The 22,223-nt window shown below is 43.1% G+C and overlaps 1 protein-coding gene across 1 annotated transcript in view; it reads left to right on the top strand.

Annotated features, from left to right (window-relative positions):
- The window catches only part of LOC124622561 (4-coumarate--CoA ligase 1-like), an 82,774-nt gene that overhangs the window by 19,988 nt on the left and 40,563 nt on the right, over positions 1–22,223 (top strand). Inside the window, exon 3 of the mRNA XM_047148301.1 lies at positions 10,048–10,327. Coding sequence (XP_047004257.1) covers positions 10,048–10,327 — 280 coding nt within the window. The remainder of the gene's footprint in view (positions 1–10,047; positions 10,328–22,223) is intronic.

Below are 22,223 nucleotides of genomic sequence, written 5' to 3'. Positions count from 1 at the left end.
AATTGAATATGGCGCCTTGCTAGGTCGTAGCAAATGTAGCTGAAGGCTAGGCTAACTATCGTCTCGGCAATTGAGAGCGTAATTGTCAGTGAACCTTTCCTTGCAAAGTCGGCTGTACTACTGGGGCGAGTGCCAGTACGTCTCTCTAGACCTGCCGTGTGGTGGCGCTCGGTCTGCTATCACTGACAGTGGCGACACGCGGGTCCGACGTATACTAATGGACCGCGGCCGATTTAAAAGCTACCACCTAGCAAGTGTGGTGTCTGGCGGTGACACCACACATATACTGTATTCGAACATTATGAAGTACCTCGAAGAAAACGATTTGTTGACACATAGTCAGCAAGGTTTCAGAAAATATCGTTCTTGTGAAACACAACTAGCTCTTATACTCATGAAGTAATTTGTGCTATTGACAGGGGATGTCAAATTGATTCCATAATTTTAGATTTGCAGAAGGCTTTCGACACCGTTCCTCACTAGCGTCTTCTAACCAAACTGCGTGTCTACGGAGTATCGCCTCAGTTTTTCGACTGGATTAGTGATATCCTGTCAGAAAAGGTCACAGTTCATAGTAATAGACGGAAAGTTATCGAGTAAAACAAAAGTAATATCCGGCGTTCCCCAAGGAAGTATTATAGGCCCTCTATTGTTCCTGATCTATATTAACGACATAGGAGACAATCTGAGTAGCCATCTTAGATTGTTTGCAGATGATGCTGTCATTTACCGTATTGTAAAGTCATCAGATGATCGAAACGACTTGCAAAATGATTTAGATAAGATATCTATATGGTGCGAAAAGTGGCAATTGACCCTGAATAAGGAAAAGTGTGAAGTTATTCACATGAGTACTAAAAGAAATCAGCTAAATTTCGATTACACGATAAGTCACACAAATATGAAGGTTGTAAATTCTACTAATTACTTAGGGATTACAATTACAAATAACCTAAATTGGAACAATCACACAGATAATATTGCTGGTAGAGCAAACCAAAGACTGCGATTCATTGGCAGAACACTTAGAAGCTGCAACACTACTACAGAGACTGCTTACACCACGATTGTCCGCCCTATTCTGTAGTATTGCTATGCGGTGTGGCATCTACATCAGGTGGGACTCACGGATGACATCGAAAAAGTACAAAGAAGGGCAGCTCGTTTTCGATTATCGCGAAAGAGGGGAGATATTGTCACAGATATGATACGTGAGTTGGAGTGGCAATCACTGAAACAAAGGCGTTTTCGTTGCGACGGGACATTTCAGTCACCAGTTTTCTCCTCCGATTGCGAAGACATTGTATTGGCACCCACCTACGTAGCGAGGAATGATCATCACGATAAAATAAGAGAAATCAGGGCTCGCACAGAAAAATGTAAGTGCTCGTTTTTCCCGCGTGCCGTTCGAGAGTGGAACGGTGGAGCGACAGCTTGAAGGTGGTTCATTGAACCCTATGCCAGGCACTTTATTGTGAATAGCAGAGTAATTACATAGATGTAGTGGTTTACCGCTAAGGACTGAACATGACATATTTGTCTAAGTAGAAAAGTACCTCTCAGTCATACGAGTAAGCGGACATATCTTTTCGGATAATTGAAATAACTGATGACACGTGTCCCTAACGTCCGTGTTGTCTGGAAAGAAACATCGGTTCTGAAGAACAAATCAAACCTAGGTAAATGTGGATCAGTGATAACTGAATCGTTATGGTTGGTTCGTTAGTTAGTTGGTTGGTTGACTTGGTCAGGAAAGGGACCAAACTGAATCGTTATTGCGCGACTGCTTCTAGACAATAACGAGCGAAAAAATTTTACAAACTATAAAAACTGCAAAGTAGTTAGTGAAATTTCAGATAATGAAGTTAAATATCTTTTAGTTTGGATTGCAATGGATATAGCAAACTGTCACCAGGTCGCGGCGTGAGCGAACAACATGTGTAGTTGTTAATCAGTTTTGAAAAGTATTTACGTAATAATTAATGCAAGACAGCCAGGTGGGAACGCGCACAATAACATTGATTGGAGATCAGATTCAGAATCACAGTCAGCAACATGAAATAAGTCTAATCACAAAATCAGTAAAGAAAATCACGCTAAGCATATGAAAATGACTGCTAGTTGTTTGGCACTCAGCGTAAGAAACAGCTTCACGCAGGCTACCATAATGCCTACTGTTAATATATATACTACTGTAATTGTTCTTAAATAAATATTTTTTGTCAAGCAAAATAAGTCTTGCTAGCGCGTAACCTTCATTAAATAACTACTGATCAACTTTTGGATATTGCTGTTAGGTATTTTGGAAATGAGAACAGGAACTGAGGACCACAAAAAGCAATTAAACATTCCGATCTACAATAACCTTTAAATTCACACTGAAATTACTTTTTGATAATTAATGAATACTGGTTTCTTAAGTGAAGACTTCGCCGAGCAACAAAGTCCATTATCGTTAACTATCAGCCTCAATAATTTTGTTTTGATAAGTTCCACTTTTTAAAACAAATTGACAAAAGTAAAGTAGCTCAGCAACTTTAGTCCTTTTTATCATCAACAGTAACACTCGCTTTTAATTAATAATGATAGGATAGAACCTTACTTGCTGACTGTTTGGGTTTTGGCATTTGTCACACAGCGTTATCGTCAAGTTGTTAATTATTCACAAAGTGAAACTACTATGCTGACTAGCCTCGGTACAACTCTAGATGTTGAAGTTGGTCTGATGTTATTTTACTCAGCTGGTGCTGCGTAAGGTAAAAATCGCCGACAATGCGCGGCAGCAACAGGCTCTCCTTAGGGTCGCATTGCAACACACAGTTTTGGGCCCATAGTGCTCTTCTTTCATGTTAATTCCTCTTGATGCTTTTTTCACTGTGCCCAATCAACACCTTAATTATGCCTGGCCATAAGATAAAATCCCTCCATGTTGTTACCTTACAGTGCGGCGCACCGCATGACACTGGTAACCACTACCACTCTGCCACACAACAACTCGCGCCAGACTCAACTGCACTGCGTGCGTCTCCACCCAGCGACAGGGTTACCCACTTACAATTTACTCATTGACTGTTCAATACACCAAATCGCCCTGAAAAGACCAGCGTCTTTACTACATGTTATTACGAAACCTTTTTTCAGATACTCATAAGAAAATATTTACAAAATAGGTTGGTAGGTTGGTCTGCAGATTAAAAGGGCTCAACCATGTAGCTATCATTCCCTCTTTCGCTAGTCACACAGGTCTCAGATTAAAACTGTACCCCAAAGGAATCATGTCGCTTGAAATCCGGGGAAGGAACAGAGTGTGTAAAACTATGTTGTTGTTGTTGTTGTGGTCTTCAGTCCTGAGACTGGTTTGATGCAGCTCTCCATGCTACTCTAACCTGTGCAAGCTTCTTCATCTCCCAGTACCTACCGCAACCTACATCCTTCTGAATCTGCTTGGTGTATTCATCTCTTGGTCTCCCTCTACGATTTTTACCCTCTACGCTGCCCTCCAATTGGTGATCCCTTGATGCCTCAGAACATGTCCTACCAACCGATCCCTTCTTCTCGTCAAGTTGTGCCACAAACTGCTCTTCTCTCCAATCCTATTCAATACTTCCTCATTAGTTATGTGATCTACCCATCTAATCTTCAGCATTCTTCTGTAGCACCACATTTCGAAAGCATCTATTCTCTTCTTGTCCAAACTATTTATCGTCCATGTTTCACTTCCGTACATGGCTACACTCCATACAAATACTTTCAGAAATGACTTCCTGACACTTAAATCTATACTCGATGTAAACAAATTTGTCTTCTTCAGAAATGCTTTCCTTGCCATTGCCAGTCTACATTTTATATCCTCTCTACTTCGAACATCATCAGTTATTTTGCACCCCAAATAGCAAAACTCCTTTACTACTTTAAGTGTCTCATTTCCTAATCTAATTCCCTCAGCGTCACCCGACTTAATTCGACTCCATTCCATTATCCTCGTTTTGCTTTTGTTGATGTTCATCTTATATCCTCCTTTCAAGACGCTGTCCACTCCATTCAACTGCTCTTCCAAGTCCTTTGCTGTCTCTGACAGAATTACAATGTCATCGGCGAACCTCAAAGTTTTTATTTCTTCTCCATGAATTTTAATACCTACTCCGAATTTTTCTTTTGTTTCCTTTACTGTTTGCTCAATATACAGATTGAAGAACATCGGGGAGAAGCTACAACCCTGTCTCACTCCCTTCCCAACCACTGCTTCCCTTTCATGTCCCTCGACTCTTATAACTGCCATCTGGTTTCTGTACAAATTGTAAATAGCCTTTCGCTCCCTGTATTTTACCCCTGCCACCTCTAGAATTTGAAAGAGAGAATTCCAGTCAACATTGTCAAAAGCTTTCTCTAAAGTCTACAAATGCTAGAAACGTAGGTTTGCCTTTCCTTAATCTTTCTTCTAAGATAAGTCGTAAGGTCAGTATTGCCTCATCATTTAATCATACAGTAAAGCTGTATGCCCTCGGGAAAAATTACGGCTGTAGTTTCCCCTTGCTTTCAGCCGTTCGCAGTACCAGCACAGCAGGGCTGTTTTGGTTATTGTTGCAAGGCCAGATCAGTCAAAACCACATCGAAATAGAAACCGAAAGCCAGGCCAAAATTGAAAACATTAATGCAAAGGAAGAAAGCGGTAAAAGTCGTTAGCAGATGGCCTTGGCCGGCTGACCGCAAAAATAAAAAAAAAAAAAATAAAGCAATGAGCCAGTCATTCTGCAATACACGAAAATTCCCAATCTAAAAACACAAGGCAAGAGAAACAGAGATGGTGAAACCACGAACGACAAGTCGAACAGGCAGCACCAGAGGGAGCGAGGAAGATTTAAAATGCAGATAGGATGAGGGCCGGAAAGATGAGTGTAAGCACCCACGATTAAATAGAATGATAAAAAACTCCTTCAGTTATAAAACTTAAAACTATGTTATCCTTTGAGGCATGGTCAAATTAAAGGGAAGGGAGCGCGTCAGGGAGACAAAAAGTTCGCCGCAGGGGGGCTAAATTTGGACAGCCCAACAAAATGTGAATCATTACCAAGTGCGAACCACAGCGAGAATCAGGTGCATCCTAGTGACGTAGGAGGTGACCGTGAGTCAGCCAAGTATAGCCGATACAGAGCTGGAAAAAGACAATGGAGTCTTTGCGAGAGACAATGGAGTCTTTGCCATTCTCGACATCTTTGCCAAGACCAGTAATCTTCATTCCACCCCAGAAAGGGTTATGGGCGTTGAAATCGCCCAGAAGTAGAAAAGGTGGGAGGAGTTAAGAAAGAAGTACAGCCAATATATGTTGTAGTATCTCACCACGTGGGGGAAGGTAGGTGTTTCAGACGGTAATTTTCTGCATTGTTCTCGCCATGACAGCCACAGATTCCAAGGGTGTGTGAAGGGGCACAGGTTCGGTATAAACAGCTGCAGAAACAATGATCAAAGCAATATCTGGAACACCACATCGATGATTAACAGAGGTAAGGAGAAATATACACTCTTCACCAGTTATCTGTGATGGTCATTGCGATTTTAGTAATACCACCGATAGCCATGTAGGGTAGGTGTCCACATTACTGGAAACCAGGTTTCCTGAACGGCGACACAGAAAGCGGGTGTAATGCTTAAGAGTTGTCATAGCTCAGCCAGGTGTGGGAAAAAGTCACTGCAGTTTCATTGGAGGACGACACTTTCTATGGTCTGGGGAAGCATGAAGGGGCTAAGGAGGTAGTTCACGCCACATGGTCACCTGCCACCTGCTACCAGATGTTGAAGGTTTTTGGTCGCTGTGTCCATTGTTTCTGAGGCACTGGTGAGGTCTAGGATTCCATTTCATCCTCAGAATTGGAACTTGCAAGAAGCAGTGATGTAGGGACCACTGGGATCTCTTTATTGTTTATCGTTTTCTCTTTCCTGTCCTCTCGCTTCTCTTTCGGTTTCTCTGGCTGAGAATGCCTCTCTCAGTTTGTCTCAGGAACCAAAAATGATCGTGAAGCCCTATAACCAGCAGCTTGTGGCTTCTTCACCAATTGACTGGCTTCACAGCAGTAGATGCCTTGGAAGGCAGTGTCTCTCGTTGCGAGAGGAGCGAGAGGAGGCATTTGCTTCTCCATCTGAGTGATGGGTACCGTTGTCCCTGATAGATATGGGGGGGGGGGGGGGGGGAGGAACAAGAGATTGCCAGTTCAGTTGCCATGCGATTGAATTCAAACTGTGGTAGCAGAAGTGGAAGCATCCCAGTCAGCCTTGGTAGAAGCCCATCTGGCCAAGCGTGCAGGAGAGGCCCTTCGACCACAGCATTAGACAACTACATTCGGTTCATTGCGAGTCATCTGATGTTACTCAGTGTGATGACGGGCTCTCCCCATAGGTACTGCCCAGCCACAACAAAGGCCTACTGGCGGGATGGGCATTACCGGGAGTCCTGATGCCCCAAGAAGATAGGCGTCCACTCCTAGATATACGTGCGTAGTTTGCAACTCAGGCATCTGCATTGCGACCCATGTGTTGTCAGGGGGCTACGACCAAAAGGATACAAGACCCCCCAGCCACCCCCTCCCCCTGCCCCCCAATGACCTGGATATCGCACCGTATACTGAATACAAAAGGAGCCATTATTATCGTGGCTGCAGGAGATGACAGCGTACAATGATGTAAAGTATACACCCCGTAAGCCTTCCTAGCCCAAAGCGCTAGATGATGGGAATAATTACATTTTCATTACAATAATAGGGTAGAAGAATGTCTCAGCACACGACGGATATATGATGCACCATGTAAGGCATCCTTCTCCGAATGGGCCGCACTTCTGAAAAACTTTGAAAATGTAAAGGTCAGATCCTAAAAGGGGACCATTGCTGATTAGCTCGAAATGTACGACAGGCAGGAATACCTCGGGCCTATTCTAACAACTAAATCCGCAGAAGGATTTACAAAATAGTGACAAAATATACTAGGTCTACAAATTTGCTTCCGCCGTTTTCTCTCGTTCGGGGCTTTATTGTGAAAAACTTCCAAAAAAATTATCATTCATAGTATTGCCCATCGCTGGCTACTACATTCTCCCATCTTTTGGATAGCATATGAATCCCGTGGCAGACGAGCTGGGCGTCTTTGGTGGGTATCCATGAATCGATTCAATTTTGCACTTGTTCATATGATCGGAAGTGCTGGTCAGACAGACTGTATGCCACTGATCGGAAAAGGTGGTAGTCTGAGAGAGCAACGTAATGGAGAATACGGTGGGAGGGACAGGACTTCTCACTTCAATGTATCCATGTGTATTTTGACGGGTTTTGCGACATGGAGTCAAGCACTGACCTGCTGAAAAATTACCTTTGCGTGTCTATCGCTGTTTTGTGGCCATTTGTGTTTCAGTTTTGGGCTCGAACGCATCAGTTGCTTTCGATAATGATGTTCTGCGACTGTCTTCGTCTGTTTCAGTAGCTACGAAAACGTTGTGTCTTCCACCACCATGCCGGTCTTCGACATCAAAATCACCGTTCTTAAGGCGTTGAAAACATTCTCTGCACGTTCTTCCACTAATAGTTCCCTCACCATTGGTCATTTTAAGAGCCACAGCCGCAGATTTCTTTATGTTAAAGCAGAAAATTAAAACTTCACGCAAATGGCGAGAAATGGATACGTAGGTTGACGTACTTAATCGAGAATAATCTTACGATGCAATCACAAGTCGACTAATATTTTTATAGCATAAAGTTTACAGATGCCTAAGCTTATTATATTACGCCTATGACCAATCACCTGAAACCCACGTGCCGCTACTGCCGTCTATTGCAAAACGGCAGAAGCAAAGTTGTAGACATAATATTACATAAAAAAATTCTCCATTACTCAAAATTACAACATCAATAATGCAAAAAACTCTCATGTCAGACACTGCGTCGTTGTGTTAGAACGGTACTCACAATTACAGGTTCCTACATCTACATCTACATGGATACTCTGCAAATCACATTTAAGTGCCTGGCACAGCGTTCATCGAACCACCTTCACAATTCTCTATTATTCCAATCTCGTATACACCTGTATCTTTCCGTACGAGCTCTGATTTCCCTTATTTTATCTTTGTGATCGTTCCTCCCTATGTCAGTCGGTGTCAACAAAATATTTTTACATTCAGAGGAGAAAGTTGGTGATTGAAATTTCGTGAGAAGATTCCGTCGCAACGAAAAACGCCTTTCATTTAATTATGTCCAGCGCAAATCCTGTATCATTTCTCTGTGACACACTGTCCCATATTTCGCGATAATACAAAACGTGCTGCTTTTCTTTGAACTTTTTCGATGTACTCAGTCAGTCCTATCCGGTAAGGATCTCACACCGCGCAACAATATTCTAAAATAGGACGGACAAGTGTAGGCAGTCTCCTTAGTAGGTCTGTTACATTTTCTAAGTGTCATGCCAATGAAACGCAGTCTTTGGTCAGCCTTCCGCACAACATTTTCTATGTGTTCCTTCCAATTTAAATTGTTCGTAATTGTAATTCCTAAGTATTTAGTTGAATTTACGGCTTTTAGATTAGACTTATTTATCGTGTAACCGAAGTTTAAGGCGTTGTTTTTAGCACTCATGTGGATGACCTCACACTTTTCGTTATTTAAGGTCAACTGCCACTTTTCGCACCATTTCGATATTTCTTCTAAATCGTTCTGCAGTTTGTTTTGATCTTCTGATGACTTTATTAGTCGATAAACGACAGCGTCATCTGCAAACAACAGAAGACGGCTGCTGAGATTGTCTTTCAAATCGTTTATATAGATAAGGAACAGCAAAGGGCCTTAACACTACCATGGGGAACGCCAGAAATCACTTCTGTTTTATTCGGTGGCTTTCCGTCAATTACAACGAACTGTGACATCTCTGACAGGAAATCACAGATCCAGTCACTAACTGAGATGATATTCCATAAGCACGCAATTTCACTACGAGCCGCTTGTGTGGTAGAGTGTCAAAAGCCTTCTGGAAATGCAGAAATACGGAATCCATCTGAAATCCCTTGTCAATAGCACTGAACACTTCATGTGAATAAAGAGTTAGTTGTATTTCACAAGAACGATGTTTTCTAAACCCATGTTGACTGTGTGTCAATAGACCGTTTTCTTCGAGGTAATTCATTACGTTCGAGCACAATATATGTTCTAAACTCCTGCTGCACACCAACGTTAACGATATGGGCCTGTAATTTTGTGGATTACTCATATTACATTTCTTGAATATTGGTGTGACCTGTGCAACTTTACAGTCGTTGGGTAGGGACCTTTCGTCGAGCGAACGGTTGTATATGATTGTTAAGTATGGAGCTAATGCATCAGCATACTCCGAAAGGAACCTAATTGGTATACAGTCTGGACCAGAAGACTTGCTTTTATTAAGTGATTTAAGTTGCTTCACTATAGCGACGACATTCACTTCTACGTTACTCATGTTGGCAGCTGTTCTGGATTCGAATTCTGGAATATTTAATTCGTCTTCTTTTGTGAAGGCATTTCGGAACACTGTGTTTAGTAACTCTGCTTTGGCAGCACTGTCTTCGATAGTAACTCCATTGCTATCGCGCAGAGACGGCATTGACTGTTTCTTGCCGCTAACATCACATACGACCAGAATCTCTCTGGATTTTCTGCCAGGTTTCGAGACAAAGTTTCGTTGTGGAAACTGTTACACGCATCTCGCATTGAAGTCCGCGCTAAATTTCGAGCTTCTGTAAAATATCATCAATCTTGGGGATTTTGCGTCTGTTTAAATTTGGCATGTTTGTTTCGTTATGTTTGCAACAGTGTTCAAACGCGTTTTATGTACCAGGGAGGATCAGCTCCGTCGTTTGTTAATTTATTTGGTATAAATCTCTCAATTGCTGCCGATACTATTTCTTTGAATTTAAGCCACATCTGGTCTACACTTTTATTATTAATTTGAAATGAGTGGAGATTGTCTCTCAGGAAGGCGTCAAGGGAATTTTTATCTGGCAAAAATCTGACACTTTATTAAATTTTCTGTGTGTAGACGAGAAGCGCCACGTGCTGGGATTCCTGAAGCCACGTGTGCTGATTGCCGACGAGCCAAACGCTTTATACGGGAAGTGTGCGGCTACAGTGCTCAGCAGTGCAGACGTGGACGCGTGGCTCGAGGACGAAGCCAGCGGCGGCGTCGACGTCGACCCACCGGCGGAGGCGGCGCAGCTGGACTCCCCAGCCGCGGTGCTCTGCTCGTCTGGGACCACGGGCTACCCCAAGGGCGTCGAGATCTCTCACAGGGCTCTGCTCCAGCTGCTCGCTGTAGACAAGTAAGCACGATAACCTCACTACTGTCATCACTCAAGTTCTTTTCGCGCCAACGATAGAAGACATCAAGGCGTTAAGATTACCTAGCTTGACGTAACATTGCATTGCTGGTTTGCTTGTGTTTCCCATTGGGCGCCCACCTCGAAGTCTGATGCCACCTGGTGGTGTTGCAGGCCCGCCACGCTTCATCTACAGCTACACCCATACTCCGCAAGCCACCTGACGGTGTGTGGCGGAGGGTACTTTGAGTGCCTCTTTCGGTTCTCACTTCCATTCCAGTTTCGTATTGTTCGCGGTAAGAAAGACTGTCGGTACACCTCTGTGTGGGCTCTAATCTCTCTAATTTTATCCTTATGGTATCTTCGCGAGATATACGTAGGAGCTTGACCCCTCGGTGAAGGTATGTTCTCGAAACTTCAACAAAAGCCCGTACCGAGCTACTGAGCGACTCTCTTGCAGAGTCTTCCACTGGAGTTTATCTATCATCTTTCGCGATTACTAAATGATCCTGTAACGAAGCGCGCTACTCTTCGTTGGATCTTCTCTATCTCTTCTACTAACCCTATCTGGTACGGATCCCACACCGGTGAGCAGTATTCAAGCAGTGGGCGAACAAGTGTACTGTAAACTACTTCCTTTGTTTTCGGATTGCATTTCCTTAAGATTCTTTCAATGAATCTCAGTCTGGAATGTGCTTTACCGACGATTAATTTTATATGGTCATTCCATTTTAAATCACTCCTAATGCCTCCCAGATAATTTGTAGAATTAACTGCTTCCAGTTGCTGACCTGCTATATTGTAGCTAAATGATAAAGGATCTTTCTTTCTATGTATTCGCAGCACATTACACTTGTCTGCATTGACATTCATTTGCCATTCCCTGCACCATGCGTCAATTCGTTGCAGATCCTCCTGCATTTCACTACAATTTTCCATTGTTGCAACCTCTCGATATACCTCCGCAAAAAGCCTCAGTGAAATTCCGATGTTATCCAAAAGCTCATTTATGTATATTGTGAATAGCAACGGTGCTACGACACTCCTCTGAGGCACACCTGAAATCACTCTTACTTCTGAAGACTTCTCTCCATTGAGAATGACATGTTGCGTTCTGTTATCTAGGAACTCTTCAATCCAATCACACAATTGGTCTGACAGTCCATATGCTCTCACTTTGTTCATTAAACGACTGTGGGGAACTGTATCGAACGCCTTGCGGAAGTCAACAAACACGGTGTCTATGGCCTTTAACAAAGTACGGAAGCGGAGCAGATACGGGCGGGGGATCAAGCTAGCGAAGATATGTGCTGCAAATCGGGAAATCCACTGAGATAAGCGATTTTTGGAAAGGGCAGATTATTGTTTCCTGAGCCTGTGAACGGATATCTCGAAAACTGAGAAGCTGTTCAACTGTTCAAAGGACATTGAAACTTCCACTAGGCGCAAAATGGTGGGACGTTCAAAACTCGCCACAAAACGTGGGGTTTGGAGGTTTGTCTGATCCCTAAAGTAGGACAGATGACCATCATCTGTAGCATCTCTGGCGAAAGAGCGCATTGCTGGTGCACGCACAGTTGTTTCGGAGAGCACTGATCGTCGTACATTGCTGAACACGGATCTCTGCAGTAGACTACTCTTACTTGTTCACATGCTGACGTAACGACATAGACAATCACGATTGCAGTGGGCACGGTACCGTTGGTATTCGACCGTCAATCAATTGAATCACATTTTTGCTGTCCTAGGTCGATTGTCATCTGCATCGAGGTGAACGGCGGCTCGAAACGTGCATCGCACCGCGGACGCAGGCTGGGGGGGAGCAATATTATGCTATGGGAAATATTCTCCTGCGCTTGTACGAGACCTGTGGAATAATCGAAGACAAGTTGACAGCTGCGAACCATCTTCATGCTAGATATCCTCTCCGACGGCAATGTCGTCTTTCAGTGATAAACTGTCCGTGTCTAGAAGCCAGAACCTTGCTACAGTGGTCTGAGACGCGTTATAGTGACCTGGGGTCTAAGGGTAGCGTCTTTGATTAATAATCAAAGTAGGGCCTTAGTGCGGGGTTCGAAACCCGCCAAGGATTAAATTTTGATTAATAATCACCACTGGCAGCCGAAGACTTCCGGCATAAGAAGTCACCCTCATTCTATTAACGATCTTGTCAAAGAGGGCGGAGGAGCAGACAGAGCTTCACGGTGCTCTCTTGTTCTTGGAGTGGGAAGCTGCCCCTAAAGGCGAAAGAATCAGCAAGATCAACAGCATGAGGATGCAGAAGCCAATGGAAGCCACTTCGTAAAGATGAACAATGTGTATCAACATTGACATGCGGCCTGTAATTGACAAAGTGTCATGACGATCTCTCCATTGGCAAAAAATTCCGGAATAGTCCCCCATTCGGATCTCCGGGAGGGGACTGCCAAGACAAGAGGGAGATGACCACGAGAAAAAGACTGAATAGCCGACGAAAGGATAACGTTCTACGAGTCGGGGAGTGGAATTTCAGAAGCTTGAACGTGGTAGGAAAGCTAGAAAATCTTAAAAATGCTCAATCTAGATTTAGTAGGGGTCAGTGAAGTGAAATGAAAGGAGGACAAAGATTTCTGGTCAGATGAGTATAGAGTAGTACCAACAGCAGCGGAAAATGGTATACCGGGCGTAGGATTCGTTGTGAATAGGAAGGTAGGGCACGGAGTGTATTACTGTGAACAATTCAGTGACAGGGTTGTTCTCAACACAATCGATAGGAAACCAACACCGACAACGATAGTTCAGGTGTACAAGTTGAAGATGAGGTGATAAAAAAGTATATGAGGATATTGAAAGGGCAATACAGCAGATAAATGGACATGAGAATCTAACAGCCATCGGGGACTGAAATGCAGCCGTAGGAAAAGGAGTAGAAGAAAAGGTTACAGGAGAATATGGGCTTGGGACAAGGAATGAGAGAGGAGAAAGACTACTTGAGTTCTGTAACAAGTTTCAGCTAGTAATAGCGAATTCCCTGTTCAAGAATCACAAGAGGACGTATCCTTGGAAAATACCGGGTGATAAGGCAAGATTTCAGTTGGATTACATCATGGTCAGACAGAGATTTCGAAATCAGATTCTAGATTGTAAGGTGTACCGAGAAGGAGATATACACTCAGATCACAATATAGTAGTGATGAAGAGCAGGCTGAACTTTGAGATATTAGTCAGGAAGAATTAACATGCAAAGAAGTGGGATACGGAAGTAGTAAGGAATAGCGAGATACTCTTGAAGTTCTCTAAGGCTATACACTATGTGATCAAAAGTATCCAGACACCTAGCTGAAAATGACCTACAAGTTCGTGGCGCCCTCCGTCGGTAATCCTGGAATTCAATAAGGTGTTGGCCCACGCTTAGCCTTGATGACAGCTTCCACTCTCGCAGGCATACGTTCAATCAGATGCTGAAAGGTTTTTTGGGGAACGGCAGCCCAGTCTTCACGGAGCGCTGCACTGAGGAGAGGTATCGATGTCGGTCGGTGAGGCCTGGCACGGATGTTACAAAACATCCCAAAGGCGTTCTGTAGGAGTCAGGTCAGGACTCTGTGCAGTCCAGTCAATTACAGGAATGTTACTGTCGGGTAACCACTCCGCCACAGGTTGTGCTTTCTGAACGGGTGCTCGATCGTGTTGGAAGATGTAATCGCCGTTCCTGAATTGCTCTTCAACATTGGGAATCAAGAAGGTGCTTAAAACATCAGTGTCGGGCTATGCTGTGATAGTGCCACGCAAAACATCAAGGGGTGCAAGTCCCTTCCATGAAAAACACGACCACATCATAACACCACGGCCTCCGAATTTTATTGTTGGCACTACACACTCTGGCAGATAGCGTTCACCGGGCATTCAGCGTACCCACACCCTGCCACCGGATCGTCATATTGTGTACCGTGATTCGTCACTTCGCACAACGTTTTTCCACTGTTCAATTGTGCAATTTTTACGCTCCTTAAATCATGCGAGGCGTCGTTTCCCATTTACCGGCATGATGTGTTGCTTATGAGCAGCCGCTCAACCATGAAACGCAAGTTTTCTCAGCTGCCGCCTAACTTTCATAGTAGTTGCAGTGGATCCTTATGCAGTTTGGAATTCCTGTATGATGGTCTGGACAGGTGTCTGCCTATTACGCATTACGACCCTCTTCAACTGTCGCCGGTCTCTGTCAGTCAACAGACGAGGTCGGCCTGTACGCTTTTGTGCTGTACGTATCCCTTCACGTTTCCACTTCATTATCACATCGGAACCAGTGGACCTAGGTATGTTTAGGAGTGTGAAAATCTCGCTTACAGACTTATGACACAAGTAACACCCAATCACCTGACCCCGGTCGAAGTCCGTGAGTTCCGGGGAGCGCCCCATTCTGCCCTCTCAAGATATCTAATGAGTACTGAGATCGCCGATATAGAGTAGGTGGCAGCACAATGCACCTATTATGAGGAAGTACGTTTTTGGGGGTTTCTGGATACTTTTTATCATGTAGTGTGATGCAGCTTTAAGCAACGGCTCATTCAGCAGTTCAGTTCAAGAGCAATGGACATCTCTAAAAATGGCCATCATAAAAGTTGGGAAGAAGGTAACTGCGAACAAACCATGGCTAACACAATAAATACTTCAATTGATCGATGAGAGAAGAAAGTACGAGTACGAAAACGTTCACGGAAATTCAGGAATACAGAAATATAAGTCGCTGAGGAATGAAATAAACAGGAAGTGCAGGGAAGCTAAGACGAAATGGCTGCATGAAAAATCCGAAGAAATCGAAAAAGAAATGATTGTTGAAACGACTGACTCAGCATATAGGAAAGTCAAAACAACCTTTGGGGAAATTAAAAGTAAAGGTGGTAACTTAAGGGTGCATCGGGAATTCCACTGTTAAATCCAAGAGCGAGAGCTGATAGGTGGAGAGAGTACATTGAGGGCCTCTATGAAGAAGGAGATTTGTCTGATGTGACAGAAGTAGAAGCAGGAGTCGATTTGGAAGAGTTAGAGGGTTCAGTACTAGAATCAAGCTTTGGAGGACTTAAGATTAAACAATGCAGAAAGGATAGAAAACATCCCATCAATATTTCTAAAATCATTAGGGGAAGTGTCAATGAAACGACTGTTCATGGCCGTGTGTATATTGTATGAGTCTGGCGACATACCATCTGGCTTTCGGAAAAATATCATGCACACAATTCCGAAGATTGCAAGAGCTGACAAGTGCGAGAATTATCGCACAATCAGCTTAACAGCTCATAAGTTTCGTTTTAGGAAACGTAAAGGCTCCAGAGAGGCAATTCTGTCGTTGCGGTTGATACTGGAAGTAAGGTTAAAGAAAAAACAAGACACGTTCATCGAATTTTTTCGAACTGGAAAAAGCGTTCAGCAATGTAAAATGGTGCAAGATGTTCGAAATTCTGAGAGAAATAGGGGTAAGCTATAGGGAAAGATGAATTATGTACAGTATGTACAAGAGCCAAGTGGGAATAATGAAAGTAGACGACCAAGAACGAAGTACCCAGATTAAAAATGGTGTAATACAGGGATGTAATCTTTCGGCCTTACTGCTCAATCTGTACATCGAAGAAGCAGTGATGGAAGTAAAAGAATTAAAATTCAAGGTGAAAGGATATCAATGATACGATTCTCTGATGACTGCTATCCTGAATGAAAGTGAAGAACAATTATATGTTCTGTTGAATGGAATGGTCTAATAAGTACAGAATATGAACGGAGAGTAAATCGAAGAAAGACAAAAAGTAATGAGTAGTAGACGAAATGAGAACAGTGAGAAAGTTATCATCAGAGTTGATGGTCAGGAAGTAGACGAAGTTAAGGAATTCTGCTACCTAGGTAGTAAAGTAACCAATGACGGACAGAACAAGGAAGATATCGAAAGCTGACTAGCACTGGCAAAAAGGGTATTATTGGCCAAGAGAAATTTACTAGTATCAAACATAGATTCCGAGAATGTACGTTTTGAGCAGTGCGTTGTACGGTGGTGAAACATGGACAGTGGGAAAACCGGAACAGAAGAATCGAAGCATTTCAGATTTAGTGATACAGACGAATGTTGAAAATTAGGTGGACTGACAAGGTAAGGAATGAAGAGGTTCTGCACAGTAAAAGAATACGTGTATGTGGAAAACACTGATAAGGAGAAGGGAGAGGATAATAGGACATCTGTTAAGACATCAGGGAATGACTTCCATGGTACTAGAGAGAGCCGTAGAGGGAAAAAATTGTAGAGGAAGATAGGGATTGTAATTCGTCCAGCAAATAATTGAGGACGTAGGTTTTAACTACTACAATGAGATGAAGAGGTTGGCACAGGAGAGAAATTCGTGGCGGGCCGCATCAAACTAGTCAGAAGACTGATGACTCAAATGTATATATAGTGAAGTCATGTTGATGTCTTGGCGACCACATTCGCCTGATGTAAATCCAATGGAACGTATCTGGGTCGTTACTGGGTGCCATCATCGCGTTCGCAAATCAGAGGCCCGTTATTTACGCGAATTACATGACCTTTGCTTTGACATCTAACGCCACATACCTCCACAAACCTACCAACAAATTGTCGAATTCCTGACACGCAGAATCAGTGACGTATTTCGTTCCAAAGACGGACAAACAAGGTATTAAGCAAGTGGTCATAATGTTTTGACTTAGCAGTGTGATTCAGTTATACTCTACAATGCTACAGCCTTCCATTGAGTTTTAAGGGGACCACACCGTGGTTCAGATCGAAAAAAAAAAACTATTTTCGGTTTTCGGCATATATCGATAGATTAAGGTTTTATTTAAGTACTCTGAAAAAGGATTTTGCTGAAAAAAAAATTTTTTTTTTCAAGCATTGAAAGAGCGTTTTCCTACCACGTGTGTTTATGTGCCGCGCTCACTTTTCTGTCACCCACTGTCAACCCACCCAATGTCAACTACAAGGTGCATTCAAGTTCTAAGGCCTCCGATTTTTTTTTTTCTAATCAACTACTCACCCGAAATCGATGAAACTGGCGTTACTTCTCGACGTAATCGCCCTGCAGACGTACACATTTTTCACAACGCTGACGCCATGATTCCATGGCAGCGGCGAAGGCTTCTTTAGGAGTCTGTTTTGACCACTGGAAAATCGATGAGGCAATAGCAGCACGGCTGGTGAATGTGCGGCAACGGAGAGTGTCTTTCATTGTTGGAAAAAGCCAAAAGTCACTAGGAGCCAGGTCAGGTGAGTAGGGAGCATGAGGAATCACTTCAAAGTTGTTATCACGAAGAAACTGTTGCGTAACGTTAGCTCGATGTGCGGGTACGTTGTCTTGGTGAAACAGCACACGCGCAGCCCTTCCCGGACGTTTTTGTTGCAGTGCAGGAAGGAATTTGTTCTTCAAAACATTTTCGTAGGATGCACCTGTTACCGTAGTGCCCTTTGGAACGCAATGGGTAAGGATTACGCCCTCGCTGTCCCAGAACATGGACACCATCATATTTTTAGCACTGGCGGTTACCCGAAATTTTTTTGGTGGCGGTGAATCTGTGTGCTTCCATCGAGCTGACTGGCGCTTTGTTTCTGGATTGAAAAATGGCATCCACGTCTCATCCATTGTCACAACCGACGAAAAGAAAGTCCCATTCACGCTGTGGTTGCGCATCAACATTGCTTGGCAACATGCCACACGGGCAGCCATATGGTCGTCCGTCAGCATTCGTGACACCCACATGGATGATACTTTTCGCATTTTCAGGTCGCCATGCAGGATTGTGTGCACAGAACCGACAGAAATGTCAATTCTGGAGGCGATCTGTTCAACAGTCATTCGGCGATCCCCCAAAACAATTCTCTCCACTTTCTCGATCATGTCGTCAGACCGGCTTGTCCGAGCCTGAGGTTGTTTTAGTTTGTTGTCACACGATGTTCTCCCTTCATTAAACTGTTGCACCCACGAACGCACTTTCGACACATCCATAACTCCATCACCACATGTCTCCTTCAACTGTCGATGAATTTCAATTGGTTTCACACCACGCAAATTCAGAAAACGAATGATTGCACGCTGTTCAAGTAAGGAAAATGTCGCCATTTTAAGTATTTAAAACAGTTCTCATTCTCGCCGCCGGCGGTAAAATTCTATCTGCCGTACGGTGCTGCCATCTCTGGGACGTATTGACAATGAACGAGGCCTCATTTTAAAACAATGCGCATGTTTCTATCTCTTTCCAGTCTGGAGAAAAAAAATCGGAGGCCTTAGAACTTGAATGCACCTCGTATAACCCACATGGAGATGCCATTATTAGTAAAATAGAATGTGTAGACCACGTTCAAAAATGTTTGGGAACAAGGCTGAGAAAACTAACTGTTGATATGAGAGGAAAAAAATTATAAGATGGAGAATTGTTGACCGGACAGGGTCTGTTAACTAAAACTAAAATAGAAAACTTGCAGGTATACTATGTGCAGGCAATTAGGAGAAATAAATAATATCTGGAGGCAATGAAGAGAGATGTTTGGGCCATATTCCTCCATAAGTCCTCTACTGATGATGTGCCATGTCATGGATTGTGCCCATCAGGAGAAAATTCATGGTGCAAATACAATAGGGCTTCCTGCTGCTGTTATTACAGCAATTAAACCTATTTTCAGAGACTTGGCTCATCCTGACCTCCTAAGGAAATGTCTGCATGGGCGGATACAGAACCCAAATGAATGTTTCAACAGCATAATTTGGAACCGCCCTCCTAAAACTGTATTTGTAGGCATGCATACAATGAAACTGGGAGTTCATGATGCTGTTATTACACTCAATTGTGGTAATATTGGAAAGTGTTGGGTGCTGAAAAAGCTGGGAATTAATCCTAGTGAAAATATGATCACTGGCTGCAACACTGCGATAAAATGAGGATAGCCGATGCAGACAGGTTTGCATCTAATATGGCCAAGAAAGCAAGACAAACATCTAGGAACGTGAAAAAGAATCTGGAAGACCTGCTAGAGGCCAAAGAAGGGCCATCATATGCAGCAGGACAGTTTTAATTAACTGTAATTAACAAATTTCAAAAGTTTTTTCCTTTATGTCAATTTCATGCAAACTAAAATTTTCAGTATGTATGTCCAATTATATCAGAAACTATCATAGATAAATGAATGAAATTTTCAGAGCCACCTCTCGTACTACATTCATTAATATTCCCCCATTAGGAAGTTAACAAAAAAATATTTTCTGCAGAAAAAACTTAATATTTTTTGTTAGTAAATTTAAAAAAGTATTTCTTAAAAACTATAAAATGGATAAAGCAGATTTTAGTACAATTGACTCTATTAGCATCATGTAACATACAGTAAAAATATTAAGGCCCTGCATCAAATAGTCTTTTCAGAAATGGGTCAAATACTTGTTTAAATTAACATGGGTTAGATAGGCAGTGTGTGGCCCCCTTAAAGCAGTGCAATAGAAATGTGATATCGCTTGTCACCATTAAGGGGTTCAGGTGCCATTCAACTCATACATTTTTAGGTTTGGCTTGTTTTCCGGGCATTGCTTCTGCGAATAACAATTATAATTATTTTAGAATAATATCTCAGGTGTACCTAACGATACAACAAGTACACTTAGAAATTGAGAAATAGTTTGCAGTAGTGTTTGATATATGTGTTTTATGGCTACACCTACGTACAAACTCCCAAGCCAGCGTATGGTGCTTGGGGGAGAGTATCTTGTACCTCTACCAGTAATTTTCTTTCCTGTTCCATTTGCATATGGAGGCAGGGAAAAACGGCTGTTCGTACATCTCCGGACGAGCCCTAGTTTCTCTTATCTTGTCTCTACGGCCCTTACGCGAACTGTACACCGCTGGCAGTAGAATCGTCCTGCCGTCAACCGCAAATGTTTATTTTATAAATTTCACCTCTAGTGTTACGCGAAAAGAATGACGTCTTTCCTCCTACTACTTAATCGAGGAGCACGCCGCTGTGTCTTCCTTTAATCGGATTTGGTGGAGGCCCCAAATGCTCGAGCAGTACTCAAGCATGCCTCGCACTATTATTCTATACGCAGTCTCTTTTATGGATGATCAGTGACTCCTTATAGCGGCTCCAACACCGTGGCAAGGAGATGCTCTTATGCTCAGTAGCTGGATACATTGAGATGCAGAGGAACGACATACCCGAGAAAGGAGCCAAAGAAGCAGGTCGGGATGGCGTTGTATGTCGATGTGTCTTCCGTTTGCGTTCCGTCATTTCATTGCCTTACGGACGAATCATACGTCAGTGAGAAACAGGTTGGAGGTGACGGAAAACAACCTACGGTAACTCAAGTAGTCGACGCAGCCATGATGGACTCCATGCCAACTTCACCGATGGAAGAAAGTGCTGCTCACAGACTATACATAGGATATATCTCTTTAACAAACGATTTCATCCACCAGCAAGAGGATCCACCACAGTATGAAGTGTGCCACTTTCGGTTCAGCATATTTCCGCTATTTGTGCCTTATATACTAACGTCAGGGCAGCCCTCTGGTTTGGCTAGAGACCTGCCCGCCACCCTGGACGATAACGACATCAGCGTTAAATGGGCTCTGAAATTATGTGAACTGTCGGACCTCATACCTAAAGTGATTTGGCAGGGGCGCGGACGCAAGTACATATAAACTACTCAGCATGTTGGGGCAAACTTGGTCGACCTACACCACCCTACTAAAATGGATGCTGACTTTTCGTCCGGGCGGTGATGGCCATGATGTCGAGTGTCCGACATCCAAAAGCATCATCATCATCATCATCATCATCATATGTACACGATCTACACTGTCCTAAAATTCTGCCAATAAATCGAAGTCGTCCATTCGCCTTCCTTGGTACCTTCCTTGCGTGCTCGTTCCATTTCATACCACTCTGCAACGTTACGCCTAAATATTTAAATGATGTGACTGTGTCAAGCAGCAGACCACTAATACTGTATTCTAGCATTACAGGACTTCCTGCTCATCTGCATTTACTTAGTTTTTGTTACTGGTCCGATGGAAAAGACCTTATTGTGGGTAGGCTAAATAAAACAATAAATAAAAAAAGAAGGCGACGGGCAAATTACTCCAAAATTCAATTCGGTTTTCATATTACATTGTAATCAATCTCACGAAGACTAGAAGGAAAAGGAAGATTAGGGCTTAGCGTCCCGTCGGCGAAGTTGTCATTGTAGATGAAACACAAGCTCGGTTTCGCAACGGATGCGGACGAAAAGGGGCCGTGTGCTTTTCGAAGGAACAATCCTGGAACCCAACGCGAATGAGTTCGGCAAATAATGAACTACCTACAATATTTAATCAAAATATCCACAAAACCCTCTGTAGCACTCTTTATAATGGCCAGTGTTAGAAAGGAAAACAGCACCAAATTGTATTTGTGTTGATGGGACTAAGGCGTTTCACTGCGTACATCTTGGAATTATGCTAGAAACTGAAAGACTGAGTGGCATCATATTTAACTAAAGAATGGAGACATTCGTGCTTAACAAGTAATGTACAAAAAATGGTTCAAATGGCTCTGAGCACTATGGGACTCAACTGCTGTGGTCATAAGTCCCCTAGAACTTAGAACTAGTTAAACCTAACTAACCTAAGGACATCACACACATCCATGCCCGAGGCAGGAATCAAACCTGCGACCGTAGCGGTCGTGCGGTTCCAGACTGCAGCGCCTTTAACCGCTCGGCCACTCTGGCCGGCAAATAATGTACATAGGAAAGGTTTTATAGACGGTGGTACGGGAATGAAAAAAAGGCAGTGGAGTACTTTAACAGTCCACTGAGTTAGTTAATTTATAGTAAACAGCAAATTAGATATTTCACGTCTAAAGTCAGTGAATATCCTGTACTTATTGTGCATTAGG

Source organism: Schistocerca americana, chromosome 7 (genome assembly GCF_021461395.2).
Source record: "Schistocerca americana isolate TAMUIC-IGC-003095 chromosome 7, iqSchAmer2.1, whole genome shotgun sequence".
NCBI classification, from domain to species: domain Eukaryota; kingdom Metazoa; phylum Arthropoda; class Insecta; order Orthoptera; family Acrididae; genus Schistocerca; species Schistocerca americana.
This window is presented reverse-complemented; position numbering and strand designations above follow the sequence as displayed.